The following is a 15203-nucleotide window of genomic DNA, read 5'->3' as shown; positions in this document are numbered from 1 at the left end:
GCCTCATGTTTACCACTGAAAAAGTTATTGCACTTCATGTCACCTGAGGAATTGAATAATAGAGGCTTTCAAACAAATGACTGGTACTGTGTGAGGATATTTTTGGTAAGTACTATTTCAACAGAACAGTAAAGCTTCCAAAGCATGTTGTATTTCAGTGGTTGTCTTAACAATTGAAATATAACACTGTCTTCAAGAAATTCTGTTTCACTATTTCTTAACAAAAGCATGTCCTCATATAGCACTAGCATTTTTCTTTGAAAGCTACTGTTGTTGATTTCACAGTTTTCATCCTCAGTGGATATATTCTCTGTCGAATTGGAAAATGAGGCATAGACTCTGTTAAAAAGATGTCCTAAAAGTAACTTTGTGCACTAGTCTATAAACCTCCCCCCCCCCAATCCTAGTATGAAACAGTTCCAAAGGTGCATGAGAAGGTGCTTATTCTGTTGACATTTGGAAATTTAAAGACTGATATTTTTATTTATCTTAAAGACTCCTCGTTTCAATTTTAAAAAGATATAATTGTATTGGTACTTTATAGATAATAAAGACTTCAAAATGAAATGGTTTTGTGCACACACTTTTGGGCAGCTGTCTAGGTAAATCTTGAGTCAGATATCTAGAATTAATCTAATAAAATGTTAATCTTAAGTACGTTTTTTTTCCTTGTCTATCTTGTTTAAATTTGCAGGTCCCAAAAAGAAACTAAGATGACACAGTTCTTTGGAAACAATTTTACTGAAGACAGATGGCGTAAAGCAGCATTAAAGAACGCATTTTCTTTATTAGGCAAACAGCGCTTCGAACATTCTGCAGCATTTTTCTTGTTGGCTGGTCACTTGAAGGATGCAGTTGAGGTAATAAAATAGATTTTGCTATTGCTTTAAGTAGTCATGATTTCATGGTTTTAGTCAATTTTTGTCAAGTTTACACAGATATTCTTAAATAGGTTTACAGTGCATCTGATACTTTATCATCTGGAATGACACAAGTTGGAAAATATCTCTCTTGTGATTACTACAACTTTGAATCATTATTGAAAAGCTTCTGAGAGATGTTCCCCACTCTGGCACTCAGGGTACAGAAGATGAGGGCCCGCAAAAGAGCTTCAAAACCTTGCCTCTACAGGCACTAGTTACCAGTTATAGTCCATAGTGCTGCTATAGGCATTGCTTCAGAGCATAGAGATCCCATAGCAAGGGGGAAATGCCATCGGACTGAATAGTTAGCAGGGAAGTTAATGGACAATGAAGTTTATTGGTAAAGTTTGTTGAACAGTATGGTCAGCTTGACAAAGTGTTCTGTTCACATATCATTCGCAAGCTTAAGTTTCCTGTGAATCAAAGATAGTGTCATGTCATAGCAGCATTTGCAGAATTTTGACAGTATTGTATCAAGCAACAGTTTGTCCAGCCAGATGCATCATGCTGGAGGTTTGTGAGGAGTGAACACATGGAAGGTAAATTATAGGCAGTAACTCTAAATCCTGCATACATTGCTGGGTAATACATTGGTGGTATCAGTTGTTGACAATTGCTACCAAATTGTTTGCAGAATGGAGTAAAAATTGTCACTTTTGGTGAAACCCTATTTCAGCAGGCTCCTCTCACTTTAATTTTGCATACATTTTTGGTGGTGGCCTTTTAACCTATGAAGAAATGAAAACTTAATTTCTTTAAAATAACTGGTTGTTGTTTTTTTAATTAGGTTTGCCTTGAAAAATTGGGAGATATTCAGCTGGCTCTGGTAATATCAAGGCTTTATGAGTCAGAGTTTGAAGTATCTAGCACGTATAAATCCATACTGCAGAAGAGAATTTTGGGAGGTGCATATCTTGGTAAGGAGAGCTCATCAACTATGCATTGTGACCCTTTTCTACGAAGTATGGCTTTTTGGATTTTGGAAGATTATAGCAGGGCTCTTGACACTCTAATTAAGCAACCTGCTGGAAATGAAGGTAAGAGTCTACATATGGTTAGCTATGAAATCAGTTGTTAGTATTTTTGCATTTAAATTTAGTATACAGTTTAACTTCTCTTTTGACTTCAGTAGACTCCTTTAAAGCCAAAAATACCACTTGCAGCCTGTTCGGTTGCTTACCTAAGTTGGATGGGGGGGGAACCTTGGTGGTTTAGATAATTTGTAAAAATAGGTTTATAAATTGTTGACAACTATATACTGTGACCATAATATGCATGAATGGAAAAGGAATGAATTTATTCATGTTGCTATTTAACATTGTGAACATAGAATTATATAACCGGAAGGGACCTCCAAGATGTCATCAAGTCCAATCCCCTGCCCTCACCGCACCAAGCACTGTCTAGATCACGCCTGACAGGTTTCGGTGCAAACTGTTCTTAAATACCTTCAGCGATGGAGTTTCCACAACCCACCCTAGGCAATTTATTGTACTGTTTAACCACCCTAACAGCTAGGAAATTTTTCCTAATGTCCAACCTAAACCTCCCTTGCTGAAATTGAAGCCCATTGCTTCTTGTCCTATCCTCAGCGGCCAAGGAAAACAATTTTTCTCCCTGCTCCTTGTAACAAACACCCTTTTAGATACGTGAAAACAGCTATCATGTCCCCTCTCAGTCTTCTCTTTTCTAAACTAAACAAACCCAGTTCTTTGACTTCCCTCATACACCATGTTTTCTAGACCTTTATTAATTTTTGTTGCTCTTCTCTGGACCTTCTCCTATTTCTCCACATCTTTCTTGAAATGTGGTGCCCAGAACAGGACACACTACTCCAACTGAGGCCTAATTAGCTCAGAGTACATGGCAACTTGAATCAGTACAACTGGAATTAGTCGTGTACAAACCATTTTTAAATTTTAAAGAAGCACCAAAGTTTTGTTCTTCGGTTATTTTTTTTTATAACAGCAGTTGTAAAATAACAATATAAAACGTAACTGCCACTTCATCCTGACGCAAGCTCTGTCTTTCTGATCGCGACAGAGAAAAGCTCCAGAAACATGAGTATGATCCTTACATTGTAGTATAGTCATGACTTCTCAGGAAATGTCTGTCACAAGGACATGTAAATTAGGAAACGGTTGTGATAGCCTTGCATGGACTGCTCTGAGTGCCCCATGTAAACTGTGATAACCAGGGGGACCCACAGGGGTTCTGGCAAGACTTGGTCAGGTGGGGAGTGGCTCAGCGCTTTCGGGAGGAAGAGGACATCAGGCAGAAAGGGCAGGGTCCAGAACATGCTGCATAGCACTCCGGCAGTGATTTAAATGGCCCAAGGCATCAGCAGCCTGGTATCCTGGGGTTATTATGAATCACCAGGCCCCATCAGTGGGCCTGGTGATAGCTTTCAGTGCTTTAAATCTGTTGAAACTAACTTCATACCTGTTAAAAGGCCACAAAAATTAAGTCCACTCTGAACAAGGTTAGACAACAGCCCATGTCACAAGGCTTTAGTCACAGAACAATGTCTTGATCCTGACAATGCTGTTAAGAGCACCTTTAGAACTAATTGATGAAAGCACTATGCTAATGATTGTTTCATCTCTCAACCTATTTCAGGCTGATAAAATTGTACCCCAAGTAGGGATGTGTAAAATCCTGTTAAATTTTCTGAATGCCCTATATAAACTTTGTGATAGCCAAGGGGCGTGACAGACTTGGTACTCTCTTGGCCCTGCACAGGGCTACCAGCAGGAGACTCGCTCTCAGGTGCTTTTACTTGGGAACCAGTCCTCCACCCTCCCTGATCAGGACCCAATGCCCACAGCTGTGCTGAGCAGCTTCTTATAACCAGGCCTGTCCCAGTAAACTTTCTTCTCATTGGCTCCTTCTGAGCACTTCCCTTTTGGACCAGGGCCCTGTGCAGACTCTCCACCCTGCTTTAATCCTTTCTAGTCAGAGTGGGGCAGCTGCCCCATTAGAAACATCTTGATTTAAGATGTGGGTTTTTTTAGTTGTCTTTCTTATAGACAGATGAAAAACTTCATCTACTTTTCTTTTTTTCATTTTAGATGTTAATGTGATCTTTGATAAAACATACTGTAAACTAGAGATTATAGTTTAACCTTGGTACACTGAGAATAAACATCTTGCGCACCTCAGACTGACAGTGGTCAGTAAAGGATGTTGTATACTCTTGATCATACAAAATTCGAGAATTCATAGTTCTAATTACTGCAGTTGAACTAATCTCATTGTAAGAAAATTTTAACATTCCCTCCAAACTATGTACACAGTTCTGCTTTCATTCTAGGCTGCACTTGAACAGCAGGCAAATTCTGGCTGCTCATAAGCTGTAGATAACATTCAATAAGAATTCTTCTTCTGTGCTGATTTTTCTCTTTCCTTTACAGATGAAAATGGTGCCTCCCCAAGTTGTGATCCTGCAGTGTTCAACTTTTATAATTATCTGAGGACACATCCTCTCCTGTTGAGACGTCATTTTGGCTCTTCTGAAACATCTTCAACACGGATTTGCCTAACTGTAGAAAATGGACTGTCAGACAAAATAAATTTAAGTGAAAGAAGATTGTTTTTCACTACAGCACATGCCCATTTGAAGGCTGGCTGCCCTATGTTGGCTCTAGAAGTGTTATCAAAGATGCCAAAAGTGGTCAAGAAGTCAAAGCCTTTTGGTATGAATTCTAGTTTCATGGACGTTAGTAAAGACTTTTCACCTTCTTCACCAATAAAGTTAGACACAAAGGAAGATAAAGCTTCCATTGTTGACTGGTCACAACCAGTACTAAATGGTTTGGGATCATCTTCCGATTGTTCATCAGACAAACAGTCCAGCTCTGCCCTTTCTTTTGATTGGAGCCAACCAAGTCTGATATTCCAAGATGAACCATTGGAGTTAAAATGGGACAGCGATAAAGACGAAGAAAGTGAAGATTCTCCTCTTGTAATGAAAGATCTGAAACCTTTGCAGAAGCTGACAATTGAAAAGCTAGATGAAACTAGTTCTAACTACTCAGAATCCTTCAGTGCAATGGATGAAAATAATGTTTTAAGTCCATCAGAAGATGTGATCTCAGCACAGTTGAAGTTTAGAGCATGCTTAAAGATTCTCACAGTAGAGCTTCGTACATTGTCCACTGGTTATGAAGTAGATGGTGGGAAACTGAGGTACCAGCTTTATCATTGGCTTGAAAGAGAAGTGATAGCTCTTCAAAAAACCTGTGATTACAGCGCTGAAATAGAGGAGGTACAACCGGGGATTAGCATGTCTGGTGAAATTGCTTTAAGTGATAACATCGAGGATTTATCTGACCAGCAAAAAGCCATGCTGCAGAGAGAGAATTTTCAGAGAAGACGACAATGGCTTCTAAAATATCAGTCACTCCTGAGGATGTTTCTTAGTTACTGTATACTTCATGGATCTCATGGTGGGGGTTTGGCATCTGTGAGAATGGAACTGATTTTGCTTTTACAAGAATCTCAGCAGGTATGTGCTTTCACACATGTTCCACAGGACATGTTAAATTCCATGTCTAAGAACATATATAATGTTGAACTTTTATCTCTTTCAAGGTTTAAAATTAAAAATGAATAACTGTGCTACTATCTGTTAATTTTCAGTAATTTTTCATATAAATTATGTAGGAATTCATGCTAATATAATTTACTCTTCCTGAATAATTATCCTATCCATTTGGATTAAAGTTCTAAACTAGTCAGTGTTTACCTACTTCTTGTAAGAAGTTAGAGCTGATCAAATAGTTTTTTTTTTTTTTTAAGGAACAGTCAATACAAACACTTCCAAGTCCTCTGCCAGAACAGAATTCTATACCTCTCCTATTTGCCTGCACAGCCAGTGCCAAAACAGTGGTGGCCAGTCCATTACTGCATCTCAGCAACCTGACTCATGATATATTACATACTGTAATAAACCTTGATTCACCACCTCACCCAGATATCCAGAATAATAAAGTAAGTATTTTATCATAGTAAGGTAGGCTGGTTCATTTTACATTTTATTCCATTTGCTTAAAGCTAGCTAGCAGATTCTTTGACAGCTTGGAAACATTTTAATATATTAACTAAAATTATAAATTAAATGAATGTAATGTATAAATATGTTTCTTGTGCTCTGCACCTTTTGTATCAAATCACTAAATGAAAAATTTCATTTTATTGATAGTGGGCAGTTACTCCTGTGAGGTGGTTGCCTCACTTCAGTGAAAATTATGTAGATCAGCACCTCTCAGGATTTGGCCTTACATGTCTGCAGAGTCATATGAATATTTGAAAGCTACATAATGTGCAGTTTCTGTCACTGATGCACTGTGTTTTGAATGAATTAAGAGTTCCTAATATTTTAGCATAAAATCTTGTTTTATGTTAATTTACGTCTGTGGTTTTGCTTAAATAAAACTGATAATTTGAAAGTAATAACAAAAGGCTCTCTAAATACTGTTTAAAACTTATATAACATCTATCACATGAAGCAGTGTTATTTGTCAATTCATTTCTTTTTCTTCCAAGATTTCATTCTTTATTGTTTTTTAGTAAAAACTAAATGTACTTGCCAGTGACTGTCTAAGAAGCTTACAGGTATTGGACACCAAATCCCATTGACTTTCAATGGGAACTGGATACTTAAATCTCCAGGGAAACTTTGGCACATTCCAGCCTCATACCTTAAAATTATTATCCTATGGAATAATGTACCATTAGTTTATATAAAGGACAGTATTTGTGTAACTTAACTGGTTGTATCAAACCGTAAATAAAATGAACCCTCTTTTTTTCTTCTCCTGTCAGTGTCATTAATTTATTTTGATAAGGAATATAAAATATGAATATGCTATGACAAAAATGGGTTTGTTGAGTGTAATCCATAATAAATTATGTGCATGTGACTTAGAGTTGCAGTAAAATCAAAGAAACTAAATGTCACTGCAGTTCTTTAAATAAGAGCTCCAATCTGAAGCTGCATCAAGAGGCAGCATAGTAACAAGATTGATTGCAATTCTTTGTAGTTGATCATGCCGTGTGCTTAATTGTAATATGCTTTCCAAGCTGGTTAATTCTTCAAACTTGATTGTGTGTGTATATGCATGCTTCTAGTGCTTCCAGTACTTTACAAAACACCATAAATGGTAAAAATTAAACTATTATTGGGTTTTTTTAGTTAGAACTCAATTCTATAAACATTTCCCTGGAAGTATAATTTGCTCTTTTGTGTAGCACCATTGCCTTCAAAAATTATGTGTTTTCAGGATTGGACATAGTCTAATTCGCTGTGTGTTTCTCCCAGTCAGTATTGTGAATTTTCAATATTTAGCTAAATAGAATAGCTAAATTTGTTTTCTGAACTGTTAGAGAAATATCACCAGTTTCTATTTAAATGTATTACATTAAAAATTGCTGCTAGATACAATGTAGATACTAGTTGCCCTCTGGTTTGGCAAAGAGGGATACATAAATACAGTATCAGACTTCTGTTCGGTTTAGGTTTACAATTTTTATCACATTCATGGTGGCTTTGGCATACTGAAGTATTTTAATGAATGAGAGTTCTGCAAGTAATCTATATGACTGTTCAATTTGTAGTGTAATCTGTCCTGTAAATACTTTCTTCCAGATACATGTAATGCATACTTTAGCAGCATCATTGTCTGCCTGCATCTATCAGTGCCTTTGTGGAGGACCCAGCTACAGGTAAAGAACTATGAAAAGCAAACTTTGGAACATATCCAGGGCAATAGTTCACTATACTAAGTGATGGGGCAACGAAATGGCAAATGAAATTTAATGTAGATAAATGTAAAGTAAGGCACATTGGAAAAAATAACCCCAACTATATATACAATATGATGGGGTCTAATTTAGCTACAACTAATCAGGAAAGAGATCTTGAAGTCATTGGGGATACAGTGAACCCTCGTTTATCGCGGTAGATAGGTTCCAAACCCGACCGCGATAGATGAAAATCCGCGAAGTAGAAGTAGGATCCTCAAAGCCTCGGGGGAAGCCGGCGGGGGGGCATCCCAGGCGCGCCTGGGCTGCTCCCCCGCCGGAGCCCCTCCGCGGCTTTCAAAGCCTCTGGGGAAGCCGGCGGGGGGGCATCCCAGGCGCGCCTGGGCTGCTCCCCCGCCGGAGCCCCTCCGCGGCTTTCAAAGCCTCGGGGGAAGCCGGCGGGGGGGCATCCCAGGCGCGCCTGGGCTGCTCCCCCGCCGGAGCCCCTCCGCGGCTTTCAAAGCCTCGGGGGAAGCCGGCGGGGGGGCATCCCAGGCGCGCCTGGGCTGCTCCCCCGCCGGAGCCCCTCCGCGGCTTTCAAAGCCTCCGGGGAAGCCGGCGGGGGGGCATCCCAGGCGCGCCTGGGCTGCTCCCCCGCCGGAGCCCCTCCGCGGCTTTCAAAGCCTCCGGGGAAGCCGGCGGGGGGGCATCCCAGGCGCGCCTGGGCTGCTCCCCCGCCGGAGCCCCTCCGCGGCTTTCAAAGCCTCGGGGGAAGCCGGCGGGGGGGCATCCCAGGCGCGCCTGGGCTGCTCCCCCGCCGGAGCCCCTCCGCGGCTTTCAAAGCCTCGGGGGAAGCCGGCGGGGGGGCATCCCAGGCGCGCCTGGGCTGCTCCCCCGCCGGAGCCCCTCCGCGGCTTTCAAAGCCTCGGGGGAAGCCGGCGGGGGGGCATCCCAGGCGCGCCTGGGCTGCTCCCCCGCCGGAGCCCCTCCGCGGCTTTCAAAGCCTCCGGGGAAGCCGGCGGCGGGGCATCCCAGGCGCGCCTGGGCTGCTCCCCCGCCGGAGCCCCTCCGCGGCTTTCAAAGCCTCCGGGGAAGCCGGCGGGGGGGCATCCCAGGCGCGCCTGGGCTGCTCCCCCGCCGGAGCCCCTCCGCGGCTTTCAAAGCCTCGGGGGAAGCCGGCGGGGGGGCATCCCAGGCGCGCCTGGGCTGCTCCCCCGCCGGAGCCCCTCCGCGGCTTTCAAAGCCTCCGGGGAAGCCGGCGGGGGGGCATCCCAGGCGCGCCTGGGCTGCTCCCCCGCCGGAGCCCCTCCGCGGCTTTCAAAGCCTCCGGGGAAGCCGGCGGGGGGGCATCCCAGGCGCGCCTGGGCTGCTCCCCCGCCGGAGCCCCTCCGCGGCTTTCAAAGCCTCGGGGGAAGCCGGCGGGGGGGCATCCCAGGCGCGCCTGGGCTGCTCCCCCGCCGGAGCCCCTCCGCGGCTTTCAAAGCCTCCGGGGAAGCCGGCGGGGGGGCATCCCAGGCGCGCCTGGGCTGCTCCCCCGCCGGAGCCCCTCCGCGGCTTTCAAAGCCTCCGGGGAAGCCGGCGGGGGGGCATCCCAGGCGCGCCTGGGCTGCTCCCCCGCCGGAGCCCCTCCGCGGCTTTCAAAGCCTCGGGGGAAGCCGGCGGGGGGGCATCCCAGGCGCGCCTGGGCTGCTCCCCCGCCGGAGCCCCTCCGCGGCTTTCAAAGCCTCGGGGGAAGCCGGCGGGGGGGCATCCCAGGCGCGCCTGGGCTGCTCCCCCGCCGGAGCCCCTCCGCGGCTTTCAAAGCCTCCGGGGAAGCCGGCGGGGGGGCATCCCAGGCGCGCCTGGGCTGCTCCCCCGCCGGAGCCCCTCCGCGGCTTTCAAAGCCTCCGGGGAAGCCGGCGGGGGGGCATCCCAGGCGCGCCTGGGCTGCTCCCCCGCCGGAGCCCCTCCGCGGCTTTCAAAGCCTCCGGGGAAGCCGGCGGGGGGGCATCCCAGGCGCGCCTGGGCTGCTCCCCCGCCGGAGCCCCTCCGCGGCTTTCAAAGCCTCGGGGGAAGCCGGCGGGGGGGCATCCCAGGCGCGCCTGGGCTGCTCCCCCGCCGGAGCCCCTCCGCGGCTTTCAAAGCCTCGGGGGAAGCCGGCGGGGGGGCATCCCAGGCGCGCCTGGGCTGCTCCCCCGCCGGAGCCCCTCCGCGGCTTTCAAAGCCTCCGGGGAAGCCGGCGGGGGGGGCATCCCAGGCGCGCCTGGGCTGCTCCCCCGCCGGAGCCCCTCCGCGGCTTTCAAAGCCTCCGGGGAAGCCGGCGGGGGGGCATCCCAGGCGCGCCTGGGCTGCTCCCCCGCCGGAGCCCCTCCGCGGCTTTCAAAGCCTCCGGGGAAGCCGGCGGGGGGGCATCCCAGGCGCGCCTGGGCTGCTCCCCCGCCGGAGCCCCTCCGCGGCTTTCAAAGCCTCCGGGGAAGCCGGCGGGGGGGCATCCCAGGCGCGCCGGGGATGCCCCCCCGCCGGCTTCCCCGGAGGCTTTGAAAGCCGCGGAGGGGCTCCGGCGGGGGAGCAGCCCAGGCGCGCCTGGGATGCCCCCCCGCCGGCTTCCCCGGAGGCTTTTTAAAGTTTTGGTAACCGCTACTTCGCGGTTCGACCATCGCGGATTCACGTATATACATAATGTAATGAAAAAAGTCCGCGAAGTCGTGAATCCGCGATAGTCGAACCGCGAAGTAGCGAGGGTTCACTGTACTTCTCTGAAGACGTCCACGCATTGTGCAGTGGCAGTCAAAAAAGCAAACCGAATGTTAGGAATCATTAAAAAAGGGATGGAGAATATCTTATTGCCCTTATATAACTCCATGTTATACCCACATCTTCAATACTGTGTACAGATGTGGTCTCCTCATCTCAAAAAAAGATATGCTGGAATTAGAAAAGGTTCAGAGAAGGGCAACTAAAATTATTAGGGATTTGGAGCGTGTCCCATATAAGGAGAGATTAAAGGAACTAGGACTTTTCATCTTGGAAAAGAGGACACTAAGGGAGGATATGGTAGAGGTATATAAAATCATGAGTGGTGTGGAGAAAGTGAATAAGGAAAAGTTATTGACTTGTTCCCATAATATAAGAACTAGGGACCACCAAATGAAATTAATGGGCAGCAGGTTTAAAACAAATAAAAGGAAATTCTTCTTCACACAGCGCATAGTCAACCTGTGGAACTCCTTGCCCAAGGAGGTTGTGAAGGCTAGGACTATAACAGGGTTTAAAAGAGAACTAGATAAATTCATGGAGGTTAAGTCCATTAATGGCTATTAGCCAGGATGGGTAAGGAATGGTGTCCCTAGACTCTGTTATAGGGTAGAGATGAATGGCAGGAGAGAGATCGCTTGATTCACCTGTTTGGTTTACTCCCTCTGGGGCATCTGGCATTGGCCACTGTCAGCAGACAGGATACTGGACTGGATGGACTTTCTCATGTTCTATAGTAACAGTTTATTAGAGACAGTGCTACCTGACAACTGTATAGCTCTGCCACATTGTGAGGACTGTCGATTAGCCAATTGTGAACAGAATTGCAGTGTTTTATATAAACCTAGCTTGCTATTTCCTTTCCACAGTTCATTACAAGCAAACCAGTTCACTGGAACAGTATACCAGACGCTGCTGCTTACCCAGCGACCTACTCTAAGAACAACAAGTTTAGATGAAACTGTAACTCCCAATACATCTCCAACTCAGTGGCCAGGTACCTAGCAATTGATTCCACCACCCCACCCTGTCCTCCCACTTTGATCCTTTTACTTAGAGGCATTTTAACTACATTTAAGTAAAAGGATTCATATATTTGATAACATGTATCTTTGATTATAAAACAGATAGTATTTACCTCTATTGTTTTTATATTTTTAGGAATAACAGCTCTAATTCGTCTTTTGAATTCTGCTGGTGAGGAAGCCCAGCCAGGACTCACAGTTTTACTCTGTGAAATTCTAACAGCAGTCTATCTTAGTCTCTTCATCCATGGTCTGGCCACGCATTCCAGCAGTGAATTATATAGGATTATGACCCATCCTTTTAACGACAAAATGTGGTCTGCTATCTTTGGCGGAGGAGCTCATATTCCTAGGAAAGGACAGATGCAACAGAGAACAAAAACTGGTTAGCTTACATTTTTTTTTTAACCTCACTCTTAGTTTTAAAAAGCATCTGAAATAAAACTTCTTGATTACCACACAAAATATGTTGCACTGACTAGTAATTCATTGTGTACATTTCTCTAGTTCATACTCAAAGGAATATAGTTGTTTTGTGAAAAGGATGTCTAAGGGGGAATGCAAGGTAATAAAATGCACTTTGGTGATTTTTTTTTTTTAACAATACAAAAACAAATTTAAGGTTAATTTTTTTTGTACTGCTGCTTTTTCAGTTATGCCGAAGTGTAGAAAATAGTTCATCAGAGCTCAGCTTTTGACTCTTTCATAACACTTTAGCCATATCTATATTCCTTTACTGCAAGTATAGTATATGTTTTCTCTCTTTGGCAGGAAGGCATTTCTCTATGCCTAGCCCACATGAGGTAGTAGTGTTCTCCATGGAATGCGTGGGGTTTTCCAAATCCCTTGCTGCCATCAATACTCATAGTCCTACCAAACATGAAGGCAAGATATTAGCTTTAGTATTTTGATCGCTAAAGCCAGTTTGCATATGTAGAAATAAAACCAGTAAAGAAAAATTTCTGATCCCAAGCCATGAGCTTGAATTTAAAAACAGATAAAGTATTTTTTTCATCTGCAATTGGATACATTTTCCCAAATTTGACACATTTCTAGCATTTTTGCTATGCTTTAATTTAAACATATTTTAAATATAAAAATAGCAAATTGCTCAGACCATGGTTTGGAATCATCAGAAGTGTTTCAAATCTTGTTTATGGAGGCTGTTTATTTTGCATCAAGTTGATATATGGCTTATGATAACTGTGGATTTCTAAGTGTTCATCCATGACACGAAAAGTGATATTTTCTCACTTCTTGTAAACTATAAAATATTGAATAGCCATAGAGACCTGAAACTAGAGAGTTCATTCTTTTATTTAAATAAATTTTTCATTCGTGTTAATTGTTTGTTTATATGTACAAAGCTGTGGGTAATTTTAAACATGATATTCATATAAATTCCTTGATAGAAAGATTTTACATATATATATATATATATATATATATATATATATATATATATATATATATATATATATATATATATGAGTTATTAGTACAAAACTAATATCCACTTTTGAGGTAGTTAAAGACGGAAGCTATGGAAATCTAAAAAATTCTTTCAGATTAAATCTAATAAAATGTACACAAAATGCAGATGTACTAGACGAACATTTGTTAGGACTTGGCATTCTTGTTCTGGACCTGACAGTTGTTTTCTATAGCTCTACTTAAGATGTTGGACACTTCTGACATGCAAGATGGGGTTACAGCTTGGCATACATGGGTAGTTAGAAGGCTTTACTCAAAACTTGATAAAAATAATCTAATTAGGGTATTTATACATCAGTATTTTTAGTTGTAACTTATCTTTTTTGTTCTTTTAAAGTTGACTAAAAGAAACTGAAAAATGGCTTATTGTTATTTTGTGTTTCTTTGACATATGATGATCTGGAAGATGAAAAAATAGGGCTTTTCTACTGCTTCTTTGTTTTACCTTGCAACTTAAGAGCTTTTTTTACCCTAGAAGATTCTTATCTAGTGATTTGGAAAAGTAGTACAGTTATGATATTACAGGAATCATGAGGATAAATGTGGAGCACTTGGACAGAAAGGCATTTTTAATCCCAGTGCTAAAATTTTGGAGAAAGCACATTGAGTCCAACAGTTACACTGAAAAAAATCTTGCAATAACGTAGATGTTCCTTACTTTTGTAAGTTATGAAAATAAAATAAACCAAACAGGAGACTGTTCTGAAAAAACAGATATAATACCAAAAAAAAAGTGAAATTTATAAAAAAAAAATCTTTTACAGATAATTGAAATACTACATGCTTAAATAACCATTATGTGTAATGGAAGGAAAACCTAAAACCATCAGAGCCCTGGAAAAAATGGGGAGAGCCAAAAGGGATGTAGAGGGAAGTAATGTCTGAGTGGTGAATTACAGCTCTCTCCAACATTTCATGACAGATTAGTCAGATCACTTTATCCAGTTACCACTGACTCCTATTCAGCTTTCCTTATAGTCTGTTGGTAACTTGCATATATATATATTGTTTAACTAGAATCTTTTTTTCTAATCACTTGCCTTTTTACATTTTATATTAATTTCAATGCTTTTAAAGACAAATATTTATTTTATTAAAATAAACTTTTCAGATGTGCATATAATCCATGATGCCGTACTAGTACAAAAAATAAAAAACCTGAAAATATTTACGTTATTTTTCTGCAAGCTGTTTTTTTTCAGAACTCCATCAATATTTTCCTTCCCACAAATTAAGAATGTTAAAGGACACTTTCTTATCTCATGGGGAGAATTGTAGAAATGGGAGAATTCATTCTTAAAAGTTTGATCATGATCAAATGAGCATCACTCATAATCATACCTAAAGCTTTATTGGGATTCTTCTGTGCCATCTAGAGTTGCTAAAGAAATCGGACTGCCAAAAGGACTTTTGATCCTCTGAGAAATGTGGAGTATGCATTTTTCCTTTGATATTTAATCAGACGTTTCTCTGACTTGAGCATCTGTCTGCATGTGGATACTAAGCTTCCCCATAAGTTGAATTCAACATCTTCCATGTTCAAAACATGTATTTTTATGGAACTTATTTAAACTGATCTGGGGAAAGGTTTTTTCAAATATTGCTTAAGGTATCAGAACTAATGTTACAAATAAATATGTAGTTTTAAATGTTAGCTAAATTTTAAAGGACATTTCAAAGTTTTTTTTGTTTGCCAATACTTAGTCCAGAATTCAGATTCCCTTGAAATAGTTTATACCCCGAGCACATAAAGCAACCCTGCTTTAGGTGTTTTGAATATCTCTTCTTAATGAAGACCTCTTAACTGCATTAAGTTAAAGGTGTAACACATCTTTCAAATATATTTTTTGAGACCCATTTAAGTTTATACATCTTGACAGCCTTAAAAATGTTTTTCTCCTCTGGGGATTATTTTGTGTGTGTGTATAAAGATTAGTCTTTCCATTTTCCATCATGGTGGAGAGTGGGTGAAAAGATGTGATAAATTTCCAGAGCCATTTGGAGAGCCTCCGAGTAGTTTCCTAAATAATTTTTGTTTCAATTTTCTGATTGCAAGTTGCACAGAATTCATAGAGAAATAATATTTCCATAATCAGAGTTCTGCAGAACAATTTTAATACTTGCTTCTGTTTTATGACAGTTAGAAATCCATACTTGTCCTTCATTTCATGTGCTCAGTTGCTCTATAGTACAATTGTAAATGAAAAACAAAGACTTTTCAAAAATCAAGGCTTGTGGGAATGAATTTTAACATTAGTTCAAATAGTCATTTTGGACTTCATAC

The 15203-nt window shown here is 42.5% G+C and overlaps 1 protein-coding gene across 6 annotated transcripts in view; it reads left to right on the top strand.

Annotated features, from left to right (window-relative positions):
• Positions 1-15203, top strand: part of DMXL1 (Dmx like 1) — a 136172-nt gene that overhangs the window by 85002 nt on the left and 35967 nt on the right. For 4 of the 6 annotated variants that reach the window (XM_075931962.1, XM_075931961.1, XM_075931964.1 and 1 more), the window contains 8 exons: positions 695-860; positions 1711-1960; positions 4337-5430; positions 5724-5915; positions 7573-7649; positions 11270-11397; positions 11562-11810; positions 12197-12310. In XM_075931962.1, coding sequence (XP_075788077.1) covers positions 695-860; positions 1711-1960; positions 4337-5430; positions 5724-5915; positions 7573-7649; positions 11270-11397; positions 11562-11810; positions 12197-12310 — 2270 coding nt within the window. The remainder of the gene's footprint in view (positions 1-694; positions 861-1710; positions 1961-4336; positions 5431-5723; positions 5916-7572; positions 7650-11269; positions 11398-11561; positions 11811-12196; positions 12311-15203) is intronic. The other 2 variants (XM_006134494.3, XM_006134492.4) reach the window with 1 other exon arrangement.

This window comes from Pelodiscus sinensis, chromosome 6 (genome assembly GCF_049634645.1).
Source record: "Pelodiscus sinensis isolate JC-2024 chromosome 6, ASM4963464v1, whole genome shotgun sequence".
In the NCBI taxonomy this organism is placed as follows: domain Eukaryota; kingdom Metazoa; phylum Chordata; order Testudines; family Trionychidae; genus Pelodiscus; species Pelodiscus sinensis.
The sequence above is the reverse complement of the archived record's forward strand: the minus strand, read 5'-3'. Positions and strand labels throughout refer to the sequence as shown.